Source organism: Ursus arctos, unplaced genomic scaffold (genome assembly GCF_023065955.2).
Source record: "Ursus arctos isolate Adak ecotype North America unplaced genomic scaffold, UrsArc2.0 scaffold_25, whole genome shotgun sequence".
In the NCBI taxonomy this organism is placed as follows: domain Eukaryota; kingdom Metazoa; phylum Chordata; class Mammalia; order Carnivora; family Ursidae; genus Ursus; species Ursus arctos.
This window is the reverse complement of record NW_026622930.1, coordinates 25001291-25018223: the sequence shown is the minus strand read 5'-3', so window position 1 is coordinate 25018223 and position 16933 is coordinate 25001291. Positions and strand designations below refer to the sequence as shown.

General features: G+C 39.6%; 1 protein-coding gene across 5 annotated transcripts in view; it reads left to right on the top strand.

Annotated features, from left to right (window-relative positions):
* The window catches only part of GPATCH2L (G-patch domain containing 2 like), a 124416-nt gene extending 107686 nt beyond the window's left edge, over positions 1 to 16730 (top strand). For 4 of the 5 annotated variants that reach the window (XM_057318569.1, XM_057318570.1, XM_057318568.1 and 1 more), the window contains exons 9-10: positions 6143 to 6237; positions 11913 to 16730. In XM_057318569.1, coding sequence (XP_057174552.1) covers positions 6143 to 6237; positions 11913 to 12073 — 256 coding nt within the window. In that variant the 3' untranslated portion in view covers positions 12074 to 16730. Of the gene's footprint in view, positions 1 to 6142; positions 6238 to 7847; positions 10960 to 11912 lie in introns of those variants that run through there. The other variant, XM_057318571.1, reaches the window with a different exon arrangement.
* Positions 16731 to 16933: the final 203 nt, after the last annotated feature.

Here is a 16933-nt window from a genome sequence, read left to right as displayed (position 1 = left end):
TTGAAATATCAGTAGTTTTTTTCCTGATATTACTTGTTTGTATGTGCTTAAGAAAAAAATACAACAAATAAGGACCGTTTCACAATAAATTTTATTTTTATTTCCCATATTAAAAAAGTTGAACTTTTCAGTGGGTTTTTAAAATGAGTGAATTTTTGAAGGTGAACTGCGCCTTAAATTGGCTTGCCTTTGGCAGGTAAAGACTGTTTTCACTCCTTAGGAGCGACTCTAAACATCTTTGTTCTAAATCTAAAGCAGCCACTTCAGTTATTTTTTTTTGCCAACATTGGTTCTATTAAACATGCATGTATTTCTCAAAGTAATTTTTTTTCCCCCTAAAAGTACATTCCTGCCCCAGGGACATAGTGATCTGCCCAGTTTCCTAAGTAACACTGCAGTTTTAACAACTCACCTGATCTTTCAGTTACCTGCACTAAAAAGTGGAATAGGAATGTTGTGTTTATGTGTGTACATACAGAATACTCTTTCAATTAATGGCTAATCTTCAGCATTCACCTTCACATTTATGAAATGAATTTAGTTACTTTTCCTGAAGTAAGAATTTTTAAAGAGTGGTTTTTTTTTGCTTTTAATGCTCATTCCCCACCCCCCACCCCTACCCCTCATCAGTTCCTTTCGGCCAATGCTGCTGAATGTCGTGTTTAGGGGAAGTACTAATGCTGTGAAAGGAGGAGTGCTTCAAGAACTCCGAGGCCCAGATCAGATGAAACAGAACCAGGGTAGCCTCTCTTTTCTCTAGGGTAATTGCCTGTATACTAGGGAACAGCATTTTTATTTAAATTAATTTTCATTTAATCATTCTGTTATTCTTTAGGTTAAATTTTTAGATCTTTTTTATTAACTAGGTTGGCTTTGGGAATTTGGCATATATAATATATATTTAACTCAGTAATTTTTACAGCAGGTAGAAGCTTACCAGAATTACCTGAGGAGAAATTTCAGAGTAGGCATATTGTTGGTTCTTCTCTCACGTCAGCATGGTGGGGCATGCATATTTCGTAAAAATCTCCTTACATGATTCTGATAACCATTGCCACTCTAATTGAGAAGGAAGTTTTAACTTGGTAGAAATTTCAGCTTAACTGATACTTGGCCTTTTTGCCCCCCCTGCGTAATTGAAAGATCCCCTCCCTCCACACACAGTACAGGATTTGGAGTGGAAGAACAACTATATACTGCTCTTGACAGAGAATTTTTAAAAATCTAGTTAAATCTTCTACCCTTTCTACCTACTGTGTGTTGGTGAGAAGGGGAAGCTCTGGCTTTCCCCGCCCTTTGTGAGAGCTGCTTGTGTTGACCCTTTTCAGTTTCTATCTTGTGAGAGTAGACAGAGATACCGTCTGAGTAAAATAACACAAATTAAGGAAACAACACATTGGGAAGAAAGGGAGCCAAATACTCCTAAGTGAAAATGAGGGTGGGGGGGGTCAATTTTTATTTTTTTCCTCTTTCTTTCATTCTTTGTGTCTGTAGTTATTGATACAGAATTATTTGGGGACACGCACAGATTGGAACTGCCTCTTGAGTAGGAAGCTGTGGCTGCAGCAGGTGTGTACTCCTTGCTCAGGTTCCCAAAAATAACACAAGGGGCCCTTCCAGCGCCACACGGATTATTCTCCACTCCCGAACAGGGTGTCCTCATGTTCGGAATGTGCTGTAGAGCGTGGCAGGTTCCATTTCCTGTCTTTTTAAAATCCTCTTGCTCTGAGCACTTAGCTTCCTTTGTGCTTTCCCCAGGCTCCGGGTCTCTAGGCTTCTGGGTGTTTTTCCCTCTCTGTCCTCCAAGGTTCTTCCCAGGCAGACAGAGCCCCCAAAGGGAAAAATCGATTTTCCCAAGCTGTGAACTCTACCATTACTAGTGTCCACTTAAAACCAAAAAGAAGGAAAATGCCTTACTGTCCTTTATAATATTTTGATTGTTTCTCTTCTTCTTTACTCATATCTTTGCTAGGAAGGGATGTAGGGAGAGACAGATATTCTTTCTGTACTCAGACCTAAGGTGTGATGTTATTTAACTTCTTATGAAATAGCTCTCCAACCTGGAAAAGGTCCTAAAAGAAATGTGTTAAGAGGGAAGGAGCATTAAACTGAGTTTTAGGACTGAACGTGGCTTCTCTTTATCCCTACCTCAGTTTCTCTGTTATCCAAAGTCTATAACCAGAAAAACTGTGTGGCTGGAAATAGGACTAGGCTACAAGGTCCTTTGGGGAAGAGACCGTCTGTTTTGTTCAACACTTCAGTAAAAGCAGTGAACAATGAAAGAAGCAAAAAAACTCCTGAGTAGAAAGGAAATAGTCCACATAAAAATACGTACTTTGACGATAAAATAACGTGGTTGACTTTCATAAGCTTTATTACCTGGGTTCCTTGGAAAGCCTTCAGTTCTTTCCTAAATTATCACCAGAGGAATTTACAAAATTCGAAGGATTTAGAATGTTCAGGCTAACAATTGAGAGTGGGAATGGGGTGGTGGAAGTCGATCATTTACTGCAGAAACAAGTAACAGGCTGGAGGCTTAGCAGTCAGGGGTCATTTAATGTAGGGACAATTAACCCTGAAGCCTTTACCATCACTGAGCAGGGCAGAGTGGGGGCTGAGAACCTTGGCCCAGAGGGGCGGGGCATGGGAAGGACCACCTGAGCCTTGGCGTCCACAGTAGCCCCGTAAGGACGCTGCAGCATGTAGTAAGCGCAGTGTGATAATCTATATGCGTCATGGTAGATAAGTAATACTCACTTTCATTTTACTAAAATAAATAAGCATTTTAAAAAAGCACCATATTTCCATTTAAAATGATGAGAAATTTAAATATTTTCGTACATAAGTGATTTCATCATTTTATTCCCAAATGTGTCATTTCTTGAAAATGTGAGATTAATGTCACTGACTAGGTCAGTAAAGGAGGGATAATATGGGCCCTTAACCGTCTTACTGACATATATCAAACATGCAGAGCTGTGAAAATGATGGATGGTGTGTAAATAAAAGGCAGTATTTATTTTGTTCAGCCCAAGTGGATACTCCGAGAATTAATATCTTAAGTCTTCTGAGTACTTTTCTTATACTTTCCATTTTGCATCTGTCTCATAAAATTCAACATTTTGCATTTGATCTTGAAGAAGCAATATTTTTGTTTTGCATTTTTTTAAACTTTTTAAATTTTAATTTAATTTTTTATTTTTTTATATAATAATTTTTTATTAGATTACGTTAGTCACCATACAGTATATCCCTAGTTTTTGATGTAAAGTTCCATGATTCATTACTTGCATATAACACCCAGTGCACCATGCAATATGTGCCCTCCTTAATACCGATAGGCCGGTGATGGGTATTAGTTAAACTTTTTTTTAAAAAGATTTTATTTATTTATTTGAGAGAGAGCATGAGCAGGGGGAGGGGCAGAGGGAGAGGGAGAATCAGACTCCCCAGTGAGCAGGGAGTCTGATGCGGGGCTCCATCCCAGGACCCCAGGATCATGACCTGAGCCAAAGGTAGACGCTTAACCAACTGAGCCACCCAGGCACCCGTTAATTAAACTTTTTAATGAAGGATAATGAAGTCACATTCAAGTAACCCACATCCAGATCCAGAAACAGAACATTATCAGAAAGAACCCCAGAAGCTCCTGGTGCTTTGTTTAGTCACTATCCTTCCTCCCCTCTACCCCACAGCTCAAGGGTAACCACTATGCTGACATCTAATAACATAGTTTAGTTCGAAGAAAGGGTGTTACCATTTAATCTAAAAAGTTTTGGAGAGTCATTTATAAGCTTAAGGTAAAGAAGAAAGAAGCATGAATATATGCTGTTACCCTTTATTTGACTTGTTTCTCTTTCTGAAGTACTTCAGGAGAAGCATGGTTGGATTAGAGCAAAGTGGACAGTTTTTGAGTTTGGATCTGTGTGTACTCAAGTACCTTGTTTGTGGAAAAGATGGAAGCCCTATTCTGTACATTACTTTGTTTTGATAGAAACCAAAGTTTTGTAGGGTCACTCCCTTTTCTGTATGTCTTTGGCTTCAAAGGGAATTATGTTTTCTCCATTTAGACCGAAGGCCTGTCTCCCTTTGATATTCTGTCATCTGTGTTTCTTATTATTAAGTCAACATGCTGATTTATTGCCAGGACTTTGGTAAGATATGAAAAATGAATTGTTTTCCCCTATTTTACACATTATACTATACACATTTGGGCGTTCAGAATTAACTATTCATGGAATACTCAAAAGTTTAACTCTTTTTCCATATAGAAGAGAGGGATAGCAATACAAGGTGACTTGGATGGAATTTTCCAAAACACAGGCTTTTCTCATTTATAAAGTAAATTGATTCTTAAGCTTTTGCTTGTAGAGAAAAGAATATATATACATGTATGCTTTTAAACTGTGGAAGTTGCCAGATTGGGGACCCTCTGAATAGGAAAATTTGTCCATTTAACAGTTGTCTTGGGGGGCGCCTGGGTGGCTCAGTCGCTAAGCGTCTGCCTTCGGCTCAGGGCGTGATCCCAGTGTTCTGGGATCGAGCCCCGCATCGGGCTCCTCCCCTGGGAGCCTGCTTCTTTCTCTCCCAGTCCCCCTGCTGGTGTTATCTCTCTCGCTGGCTGTCTCTCTGTCAAATGAATAAATAAAATCTTAAAAAAAAAAAAAAAATAGAATCCCCCAACACTTTTAAAAGAAAAAGAAAAAAAAAAACAGTTGTCTTGGTGCTTTGTTAACTAGGTGCTCTTAGTTTTTTGTTCTTCGTTTTTTTTATTTTTTATTTTTTAGATTTTATTTATTTATTTGACAGAGAGAGAGAGAGGGAACACAAGCAGGAGAAGTGGCAGAGGGAGAAGCAGGCTTCCTGCTGAGCAGGGAGCCCGATGTGGGGCTCTATTCTAGGAACCTGGGATCATGACCTGAGCTGAAGGCAGATGCTTAACGACTGAGCCACCCAGGCACCCCAGGTGCTCTTAGATTTGACTGAGGTTCTAGTTTTAAGATCATTAAGCCATGAGACTTAATCCCCAGCTAGAACTACCAATTAAGAGTTCATCTGGTATAATTTTACTAGATTCCTTTTTGTATGTTATGTACTCTGGCTATTTTTAAAAAACTATAAAATATACATGACACAGAATTTGCCATTTTAACCACTTTTAAGTGTACAGTTGACTATTTGGTTTTTAGAACTTTCATTCATTCATATCAGTTCTTATCAACAGATATTTAATGGCTGTCAGCTAAGTGCCTTGTGCTGAGGTTGGTGGATCATTGGAAAGTTATGAAAGAAGTATAAACATGGTCCCTGTTCTCAAGGAGATTAAGCCTCATTAGAGAAACAAGATATATGTATACCAGTTAAGTAATGATTCATGGTCAGTAAGTCCTTGAATGTTGAAGGAATGCTTTGTGTAAAGGTGAGAACAAACTTGGTCCTTAATCAGGGTTAGGATCTGTCTGGTTTGAAGAAGGAGGAAATGGCAACTAAAATAACATACCAGCTATTTTCAGTGTGAAGTCCATTGTCTTTCAGAAAATCTTTTGCTTTTTTCCAGCTTTGGAACACCCACTGTTTTGTTTTTAAAATAAGTTGAATATTCAGATGAGGGAATATATTAATTAGCAAGTAGTTAATATTTTTAAAAATCACAGAAGTCAAACTTATTTAACTTGTGATACAGACACTATTAAAAACCCAGATTTATAGTGATAGAAGGGTTAAAATTCCTATTAAAATTCTATGCAAATATCTGTGTTCATGCAGCATTAAACTTTTCAATATATTACCACTTGGGAGTAGGTATTTCATTAGTGAGTTTAGAACAATTGCAGTTATAGTTTTTATGAAAAATAATTGTACAAAAATCAGCAGGTAATGAAACACATTTATTGAAATTAATCTTGAGTGTCTGCTATTCTGAAATTAGGTAAAAAGTTTAGAATGGGTATATATTGTGCATAAAGAATGAGTTATGATTAATCCTGAATAATCTTGTACTTGACACTTGATGACAAAGAACGGTGCCTGTCTTGTTAGTGTATGTTTGTAATGGGTCAAGGATTTTATCTGGGCCGAACATAATGTCTTACAATAAGAATTACAAAGTGAAAACAATGTTTTTTCTTTCTCATATCTGCAGACAGGCAAACATACACTTGGGACCCCCATGTTCACGTGACATCAAGAGGAAACGGAAACCTATAGCCACAGCATCTCTGTCCAGCCCAAATGCAGGTAACTGTATGTAGTTATCATTTGTTGAGCACCTGCTGCGTGTCAGGTACTAAACTATGTTTTATATACCTTTTCATCTAACCTTTATGATAAGATAGGTCATTTTATTCCCATTTTACTTGGGAAAATGATATTGTGAGAAGTAATTTGCCCAAGGTCACACACATTTTAAGAATCCAAACCTAGTTCTCTCTACCCCTGAAGTCTGTTTTTTCACTGTGTCATGTGGCTTTTTGGAGTTTGAATCCCGGTATTCTACAACCAGCAATCTTCAGTCATCTGTGCTTTTGTTCTAGCACAGATAGGAAATTAGGTCTTTGTTAATGAAAATCCAGTTAGGGTGGCGGTTTAGTCAGTAGCCAAATAGCCACATGGATTTATTTTCTTTTTACTTGATACACAGTACAATACATTCTCACTGCTTTTATGTGTAGTTGAGTGCTAATACTTTACTAATCATGAAATTTCTGATTAAAAACTGTTTTTCAAGTTAAAACCTTTTAGTTTTCTGGCCAAAACCAGTTGATTGGAAACTGAAGTAGTGGTTATCTTTGGTGAGGGGTAGTGACCAGGAGAGGACATAATCAGAAGTCTTCTGGGAAATGCTCTATGTCATCAAGTGGGCAGGAATTACATGGGTATATGCATATGTAAAAATTCTGTGTTATTTCAGTACAGTTAAGGGTGAGTTGCTCTGGATAAAAAGCTCATATATGTTTGTAGGACCTATCAGAAATACCTACAGTTATTTTCTTGATGATAGTGAATTCACTCTGAGGAAATTGAGTATATCATACATTATTTTATTCTCTTCAGAAAATACTATGTATTATATAGATCAAAGCAGTTGATTGAAGAGTGAAGAGTAGACCTCAGAGAGATAGGGAACTCTGTATCTCTCCCTTAACTTAGTAAGTTTCAGCATACATTAAAATTGACCTCTTTCAGCTTCTGTTTGGGGTGGCTGCTTGATAATGGTTCTTGCTGGACAATCTTAATCACAGGTGTGATAATTATAGTAAATTTTTTCCAGTGATTTCTACATGGCCATGGCCTGAGCTGATTACTTTGCATGCATTATTTCACTTAATCTTTGCAACAACTTAAAAGGTGGAAGCTGTTTTTATTCCCAGTTTACACATGAGAAAATTGAGGCTTACCGAGTTTAAATCACTTCTCCAAGGTCACATGGATGAAAAAATTCAGAGCCAAGTTCAAATTGGCTTCCCTATGACTTCAAGAGCTGCCCTCTTACACACTTCAGGTGTTCTGTGTTGCATAAAATAGCATTGGTTCCAAAGTGTGCCTGCATCAAAATCCAGTCTATGGTATTGGAAGCATTACAGCAGTCTCCCCTCTTGTATCTTTTGTTCTTTTCCCCCCCTCAATATCTAGCTTCTATTTTTAGCTGTTAATTGTTCATAGGACGAGAATGGTTGAGAAGAGTTTAAAAACCTTGTTCTTTACTCAAATCAGGAAATGTTACTGGGAGGGATTAAACAAGGTTTGGGCATTAAACATTGCTCCTCTGGAGCCCAACTCCTCCTCTCACTTGTTGACTAAGGTCTGCTTCACTGAACATTTTCTTTTTTTTCTATCCACAACCTGAGTGCCCCATGGAGGTGAAGGACATAGCCCGAGCCCGCGCCATCAGTCAGTAGAACAAATGGGCTTGCTCTGCCTAACATCGGGCCATCTCGGATTCCACCTCTTTTATAGAAATGAGTGATGAAGAGAGGTGCGTTCCGCTTTGCCGCTGTATTAATACACATCAGGGGCCAGCTCCTGGCACTAAATCACGCTACTGCATACATCTGTTATCGGACTCTTCACCAGTGTGATGAACAAGACTGCAGATAGAGGCTTCCTTGTGTCATTCTTTATAGGATTTTCCTAAAAGAATAAATAGCTCAGATCTCTGCCAACACTCTCCCCTGTCACTGTGATGAATTCAGCTTCTTTCTTAAACATGCAGCCACAAATCTTTTCCCTTTTCCCCTCCCCCACTGGTGGAAAGTTTTGAGTTGAGATTGACTGAATTTAAAGGTATTAATAAGGCTAGAGAGGTGAAGAGCAGAAAGGAGTAGCTTGTTTTCCTTGTCTTTTATATTAACACTCAGGAAAGGCCAGGGAAAAAGACCTTTTCATTAGGGTCGTTAAGGAGATCCTTCTTGAAAGTGTAGCACCTTTATTTTCTTCTTTTTATCTCCACTCCCCTTCCCTTTATGACTTTATAACCTACACAGTTGTCTGGTACACAGAGCCACCTTGGATTTTAGTGAGTAACTGTGTAAGCCTGCTTCTGTTTCGATAACAGCGATTGCCCAGAACAGGGAAAGTCTGTACCTCATGCTGAAGTGAATTGGCTCTATACGCTCTTCAAGAATATAGTTGGAGAAGAAAGAATGGGTTATTTTCTCTACAATTTGAGATTAAGTGGCTGTAAGAAGCATAAGGAACTCAGATGAAAACCAGATTTCATTTCCAGGAGATGATTTGTCTTCATCAGAATGACAAGAACGGAGCCTTTGGTGTACAAATCCCATTCCTTCAAAAATTAAACACTCCTTTAGGTAAAGGAGAATTGGGGGATGATAAGACATTGTATTCAGAGCCCTGACTATTTTGGCCATTCCCCAAGCCTATTCTGACCTTCCTGTCTCTGGGATAGGATATGTGTCCTTAGAGCATCTGTTGGAAGGGTACTCAGCAGTTAATCTGTTAACTAGTTACATCAGTTTCCAAATACCAGGCCGGTGGTGCTAGAGATGCATTTGCAAGAGTAGGAATTTTTATCTGTTTTGCTCATTTCTGTACCCGAAGCATCTAAAATAATAGTACAGAGAATGATCTCACTAGATATTTCTTGTATGAGTAAGTGAATAAGACTCTTAAAGTTGAAACGGTTAATTCTAAAAATTATTTCAACCCTGTGATTGAATTCAGTAGTTCATTGTAGGTTGGCCCTCGTCTCCGGTGTCATACGGCAGATTCTTATTGCCCCTTTACTGCCCCTTTTTAAAGTTCAAATGGTTCTTAAAGTTAAAAATCTTTTTTAGTAAATATTGAATGGCTATAAAAGAACATTTATAGAAGATATAAAAGGTGTCAAGAAAAACAGTATAGCAAATACCCATGTACCTACTTTAAGATCATGAACATCACCTTTAAAATTTTCTCACTGTCCTCATAGGAACCATTGTCCTCAGATGATTTTTTTGTTATGTGAATATGTTTTTTTGTTAATCATTTATCATTCTTTGGGGATTTTTCAGGTAGCTTTAATAGACATATAGCTCTCTAAGCAGTGCATTGTCTACTTAGCATTTTTTGGAGGCTTGTGTAAATGGAATGTCTTATTTTATAAGCTAAAGGTTTCACCCAGTTATGTTTTGAGGTTCATTCATGCTTTGTCCTGCCAAAATCCTTTTTTTTTTTTTTTTACTGCCATATACATACGGTATTCCATTGTATGACTGTACTGAGTATGCTATAATTAAACATTCCTGAGGGACGTTTGGATCGTATCCCATTTTATGCTACTGTGAAAAATACTGCATTGTTCTCTGGGAGAACATGTGCAAAAGTGTTCCTGGGCCACTTCATACTCCGTAGGATGGCTGTATCAACGACCAGAAAACAACACATGTTAGGAAAGATGGAGAGAAATCGGAACCTGTGGGCACTGCCGGTGGGAATGTGAAATAGTGCGGCTACTGTGGGACACAGGGCGGTGGCTCCTCACAGTGGTGGACATAGAACTACCGTAAGATCCAGCGATCCCGCTTCTGAGTATATACCCAAAAGAATTGAAAGCATGGATTCAAGCATATTTGTACAGCCATGTTCATAGCAGCATGATTCACAAGAGCTAAAAAAGTGGAAGCGACCCAAGTGTCCACTGCTGGATAAATCGATAAACAAAATGTGGTTTATACATACAGGGGAGTATTATTTGGCCTTGAAAAGGAAGGAAACTCTGACATGCTCCAGCATGGATGAAGACCTAATACTAAGTGAAATAAGTGACACAGAAGGATAAATTCTGTCTGATTCCAGTTATATGAGGTACCTCAAGTGGTCAAATATGTGGAGACAGAAAGTAGAATAATGGTTGCCAGGGACTGGGGAAGGAGGAGAGTAGCAGGTACTATTTAACAGGGACGATATTTCCATTTGGGACAGCGGAGAAGTTCTGGATGGTGGTGATGCTTGTACAGCACGTGAATGGACTTAATGCCACGGAACTGTACACATAAAAATTACTAAATTGGTAAATTTTGTGTTACGTGTATTTTACCATAGTAAAAAATATAGAGCAAAAAACTCAGTTTTCCTAGGATAAGGGGTTTTTCCCGCTGTGGTTGAATACCATGTAGTAATGGTAGATACAGTTTTGTGAAATCTATTTTCAGCTAAATATGAGTGAGTGAGTGCGTGTGCACATGTGCGCGTGCCTGTGTGTGTGTGTCTGTGAGAGAGAGAGAGAGAGGGAGAGACAGAGATTTGGGTTGTGGTGTCAAATGTATTTCTTGCTGCTGTGGTTGAGGTTCCAGAATGTTTGAAAACTGTTGCCCTCAAGCAGCTCTTGTATATGTGCCATAGAGTAATAGCCTGCAGATTTTGTGTTTTTTTTGCAGTAACTCAAAGTAAGAAATTCATGTTTGAATATGTGTGTGAGTGTACATGTAAATCTGAAATAAATTCTTGGGTTCACTCTGATATAGCCTGTTCCTTTCCATTAAGAAAAAAAGTACTGTCGTGGCCTACTAAATTGATTTTGTAACCCACAACTTGAAAATTACTATTCTAGGTACATGCCTAAGAGTGGAATTAATTGACAAGGTAAAAACAAAAATTTTCTAGATTTTGCTGTATTTTAGTGTATATTCATTCACTCTTAACAGAGTAGGCGTGATGGTGGTTTGTACCACTCTGCTCAGGGGGCATTTGGAAATGTAAGGACAGTGTTTGGTCATCACAATAACTGAGGGGTGCTTTTGGCATTCAATGGATGGGGTCCAGAATGGTAAGTGTCCTAAAATACACAGGACAGCCCTGCACAAGCAATGATTATCCTGTCCAGAATGTCTTCGGTGTCCTTGTTGAAAGACATTGGGCCTGATTGTGTGATTTTTCTTACGATATGCTATTTATTGGAAATACCGTGTTACTGGAGTCATGGGGTGTAACAGAAAGAGCCTAGGGCTTGAAGTCCAGTATCTGAGTTTAAATCTTGCTACTTAACCAGCTCTGTTGTGTCCCTGAACAATGTATCAGCTGTCTCTCTGCCTCAGTTTTTTGATCCAGAAAATGGAGATGACAGTTCCTACTTGCAGGGTTTGCATTTGGGAATCCGATTCCGGTTGTACAGTATTTACATAGCACGATGCCTCACTCATAAATGCTTATAAGTGATCATGACTACATTATGAATTTGTACAACTGAATTTATTCATTTGTTCAGTTAAACCCATTTTCTCAGGTAGAGAAATACTCTCACTGAAATCTTGCCTTTATTTCTTTTGGAAAGGAAAAAAAACCTTATGTGGCCACTTGGGTTAATAGGTTATAAAATAAAAGCATTCAGAGAATTGTGCATTGAAGTGTCTCTGATTCTAACTTGTCTCCCATTGATCTTTTCTTCCTTCCTTTTATTCTAACCACTTTACCAGTTCACGTGGATGTAGTGGAACCAACCACACCAGCATCGCAGGTCCAGAAATCTCCAAACCCTGAGTGGTTGGTCAGGACCTCTGCCGCAGAGAAAGCCACTGACTCAGCTGCAGCCATGTTTTTTAAAATGCCACCAGAAAAGAGCCCTGGATACAGCTAGAGAGCAGGATTCCACCCACCAGGAGCCACTGGGTGTTGTGAAACGCATCCTAGACTTTGGTATCGCAGAGTCTTGCATATCGTAATTGACATTCCCAGCCCTTTCACCACCAGGATGACCCTTCTTTCAAAAAAAGCAGTGGACTCTTTCTCTTAGAAAATCATGTTGTGGAAGTCTGTTTTTTTAAAAAAAGAAAAAGTAAAGTATTGCAGCAGCAATTTTTTTTTTTTTTAAAAAAAAGGTCATCCTATGCTATGTTTGTTACATTGCTGTCGCTGTCCCAGCAGCTACCTACAGCTCCGTTTACAGAGCTGTTGCTTTTTGCAGGTATGTCTCTTTTCTTGAAAAACTAGTAACTGCTTTTGCATACTTTTTGTGTAGAGCTTTTAATGTCATTTGAGGAAGTCCCAAATTTGTAGCCAGTTCTAGACAGATGTAAACACCGAGTTGAGACCTGTGTGTGGAATTGTGTTTACAGGAGATAGAGTTTTGCCTTTGAGCCTGGTCTTGATTCACTGAAGAGTGCCAATAAGTCAAATTCATCAGGCTCTCATTTGGGAGCCTCAGAGGAGACACCAGCAGCACAGACAGTGGGAACTTCTTCCATTTTTCTAGACGGCCTAATGGGATCTCCTGCAGCTGGACTGTACTTTGCCTTGTCTCCAGAGTTGGTGTTCTCCCGCAGGAGGATATGTACATTCATCATGTAATGAAGAAATGGCTTAGTTGTTCAGCAAACTTAAAATAGTCGACGGATTGTGTCTTAATACTTCATGTCACAGTGTAAGCTTTTATGTACGAAATGGGACTTTTATCGTTAGCTTATAGGTCAATAACCTGCAGCAGAAATTCACACTCTATTATAATAATGGCTTCTTGGGGCCATACTTTGGGGAGAAAAATGTCTTTTTGACACGGCTGTATACTTGGCGTGTTTATGACGGCTCAGCTGCGTGTGGAGTTATATATACAGCATGCCTGAAGTTGGATGCTACTTTGTCAAAATGAGGACTAAGTGACTGCCTGGAGCTGCTGGAGAAAAGCCACCGTTTCTAGAAAAGTATTATGAAGAGTGTCTGTCATTTGGGGGCCTGTTTGACAGAAGGGTTCTTTTTTGTACGAATTGAGTACATTTGCTCTGAAATACAGAGAAACTGTTCTCTAAGTGCCCACTTCTCTGGTAACATTCCAGAGGAACTCCCTGCCCTGCCCCTGGATATTTTCTGTGCTTGAATAGGTGCGGAGTGGGACAGAGCCTCCTTTCCCTGAAGCGCAGCTGTCCCTTTTCCTCACACAGAATATGAGTGTGGGCTGCTCTGTCCTGTTCCCTTTAAAAATGCTAGTCCTTATCAGTGCTAACTCCAGGATTTCCGTATGGATGGGTGGGTGTGAATCTAGTTGGAAGGGGGGACTTGAAGCTAATTTAAATGGCGCTTTCTGTAAGAGGGAGAATGTCAATTGTCCATAACAAGGAGTCTGGTGGAGGGAGGGACAGATGGAGATCATGAGGTGAGGAGTAGCATTAAAGCCAGCCTAGCTCCCCCCGGGAGCCACCCCTGGTTCTCCTGTCGTCCCTTGGGGCTGCATCCAGAGCAGTGTAGAAAATGAAGTGCCTGTTGAATATGAAAAGGCACTACCAAATTATTTTAATGATAAGGGGGGGTTACTGTCACATGTGCATTCTTACCTAGTTCCCATCGTGTCCTGAGACACATTTTTAATACAGTTTTTTGTATTTAAGGGAAAAACCCATGGACATAATTTTATTTTCTTTGTACTAAGCTCTGGCTCTTGCAGAGATGGGTCCTGTGATCATGGCCTATTCAGATCTGCACAGTTCAGATGGGATCTCTGAATCAGAGATTCAGTTCTGGCAGTTCTCCTTTCTACCTGTGATTACTAATAATTTATATATATGACTTTATTTACATTTTAAACATCTCTAGGATGTACTGCCATTTTACAGAGACAAGAATGGTCCCAGATCACATGATCAAGCCAAGACTAAAAATCCCAGACTTTCGGACTTCCTCTGACCTGGGTTATAACCTTGTTTTTCCTTGGTAGACCTGAGTCACTCTGAGACCCATAATTTTGAAACAGTGTGTCATGAATGTTTAGCATCTTTCTTGGGCATGCTCTTCTACATATTTTGAATACATTCAGTGGGGATTATCCAAAAATGCCATATCTGCCTGTAATAAGTGGGGAAGAAAATTAATTGCCTAAGAAATAGCTATTAATACTTTGCAACACAGGGTTGTAAATTGTGCTCCTCATTTTAAGCTGCTGCATGAGCATGCTGACAGAATTATTAACCAACTTTGCTTGTTTTCTATATGAGTCAATTCCAGAGGAATAACCTTGGAATTGAGTGTTTTTTGAATCGTAAATTTTAAATTTCTTTTTTTATATAGCAAAGTGTATGATGTCATACACTGAGTAAAGTCTGTTACCTTTCAACAAAAGATACAATTTCAAAGTCAGGTTTTGTAGTCTCTTGAAAAAACTGATCGCATGGCTTCCTTTGAGGATAATCATCGAGCTCACATGTATTTGAGCTGCCTAAAGTAGTAACTGAAGCTGCGTTCCACAGTTCTTACTTACCTTCCACCGGCTTCTGATTTACCCTGGCTGGCCACACAGTCTGCCTATCTGAGTCCTAATCTTCTGTGTTTTCCACAAGGAGCAAAAGTCAAGACATTATCCACTTGCATGAGCATCATTCACAGAAATTAGTTCTGCTTACGAGTTTAAGGGAATTTGAGATTATGTTTCAGATGCAGCATTTTAAAGGGAACAAGTTCATTTGCATCAAAACTCTTGTGTTGTTTTTTGGTAAGAACTGTGCAGAAGAGGGAATTAGCTGTTACGTGGTGCCAAATTTAGGAGAGGCGGAGTGTGATCTTTATTGAATGGTGTGTGCTTGATAAATAAGGCACATTTAACCTTGAATTCTTTTGAAATCAGATGCAATTGAAAATTTTGTTTTGCTGGGCTATGAAACAGGCTGCAAACAAGGCCGTTTTGACAGCAAAATGACCAAAAGCTGAAATAAAATTTCTTATTCCGTGATGCTTATGGCATCCTTTGCTAAGGAGTAAAGCTCCACCCTGACAATAGGTAATTAAACTACTTACGAATCTCACATAGAAGACTGTGATCTATCTTTTTTATTTTGGCATCAGAAACACAGTCTAGAGCACAGCCTTGGAAGTTCTGGAGCCGCAGAGGAGCAGAGCCATCACGGAGGTCGCTTGGAGTTGAACAAGTTAGAGTCGAGAGAAAGGAGCTAGGCCGGCAGTGTCATTGCTGCTGTGATGGCCCCTCCACTTTGGCTCCAGGTGAGGGCTCCTGGTGATATTGGATTCATTTTCAGGTCCTTTCTTTAGTTTGGCTTCATTACCGTGGTGTGGGCCGTACACTTTTTGTTTCCCCGGGGTGAAGGCTCTGTAGAAGTCTCAGCATTAGGAGCCGCAGTCAGTGTTCTTCTGTAAGTCCGGTGAACCTTCTGTGAGCTGGCGTGAGAACAGAGTGGCTTACCGTACTGGCTGTGGCTGAGGTCTGGTCGGGGGCACAGTTTACAGCATGCATCATGATTCACGGTGTGGGGGGAGGAATGGTAAAAGCAGTTTGCTCTTGGTGTCACCTGCTTCCTTTGTTAATGCTGGAGCTGTCTTACTTCTCAGTATTTCCTTATCTCCCACTCTGGTCATCCAGTTAGTGGAGTTCCTAATGGTGGCAGCAATCAGGGTGGGGTCCTACCCCATCAGAAAATGGCACAGAGGGAGAAGGTGAGGGAATCGGGGGGTTCTGTTATGGCACTAAGTGCAAGGTGGCCCAGAGATGCTTCCACCTACATTAAGATCCCCAAACAGATGAATGTCAAATGCCTGGAAACAGCAACATCGAAAAGCAAGGAAAATGAATGATCCTGCTGAAGAATGTGGATTGTAAGGTTCTTAACAAGCCCGGCAAAGCAAACTTACAGCCAAAAGGAGAAATTTTCCTGCCACTGCAAATAGACATGATAAGCACTTACTAAAAATTGCTGAGTTTTTGGAATAAAAACTTTTCAAGTACAGTATTGAAGAATGAGGCAGATTCCGAAGATGTTGACCAAGGAAAGCAATCTTGGCAAAGTCCAGAAGTGAGAAGGCATGAGGAAGAGAAGGGGAGATGCTTAGAGCAGGGGTGCTGGGGCCCCTCGACCACCAGCAGCAGCACATACTTGCCCCCACCAGACCCACTGAATCGGAAACTGAGGGTGGGCCCTGAAATCTCACAAGCCCCCCCCGGGGACTTGGTGCACACGGACATTTGAGAACCACAGGATTTGCTGTACCTAATGTTTTAATATATTGGCATCCCCCTAAGCCCTGAGGTGCACTTACGTTTCCCTCCATAAGTATAGACATGTTTTGTATACGATTCTTTGCAGAAACTGTTAATGTCTTTATTTCCCATACTTTGTCCCTACGGTCCCTAAAAGATCTCCTGGAAATATTGAGAAAGAATAATGTGGAGAAAATTGCCATCAAGGCCATATTTAGATGGATGGAAACAACCTTTAAAGTGGATTAAAATATAACAATGAATTTTTAGTCTGTGAGTGATAGTCATATTTCACAATAGACAGTAAAACGCTTGTATAAGATACTGCTATCCGTGATTTCGTGGTATTTGTTCATTACATCTTAGTTTCCTGGGAAAATGTGTATTTTCCAACATAACGATGAAGTCTTTAAGGTATGGCTCACAAAAATGAAAATAATTGGAAGAAAAAAACTACCCTGAGTACATAGTGTTGTATAATAAATACTTGTTGAGTTATTGGTGATCTTTTGCTAGGACTTAATC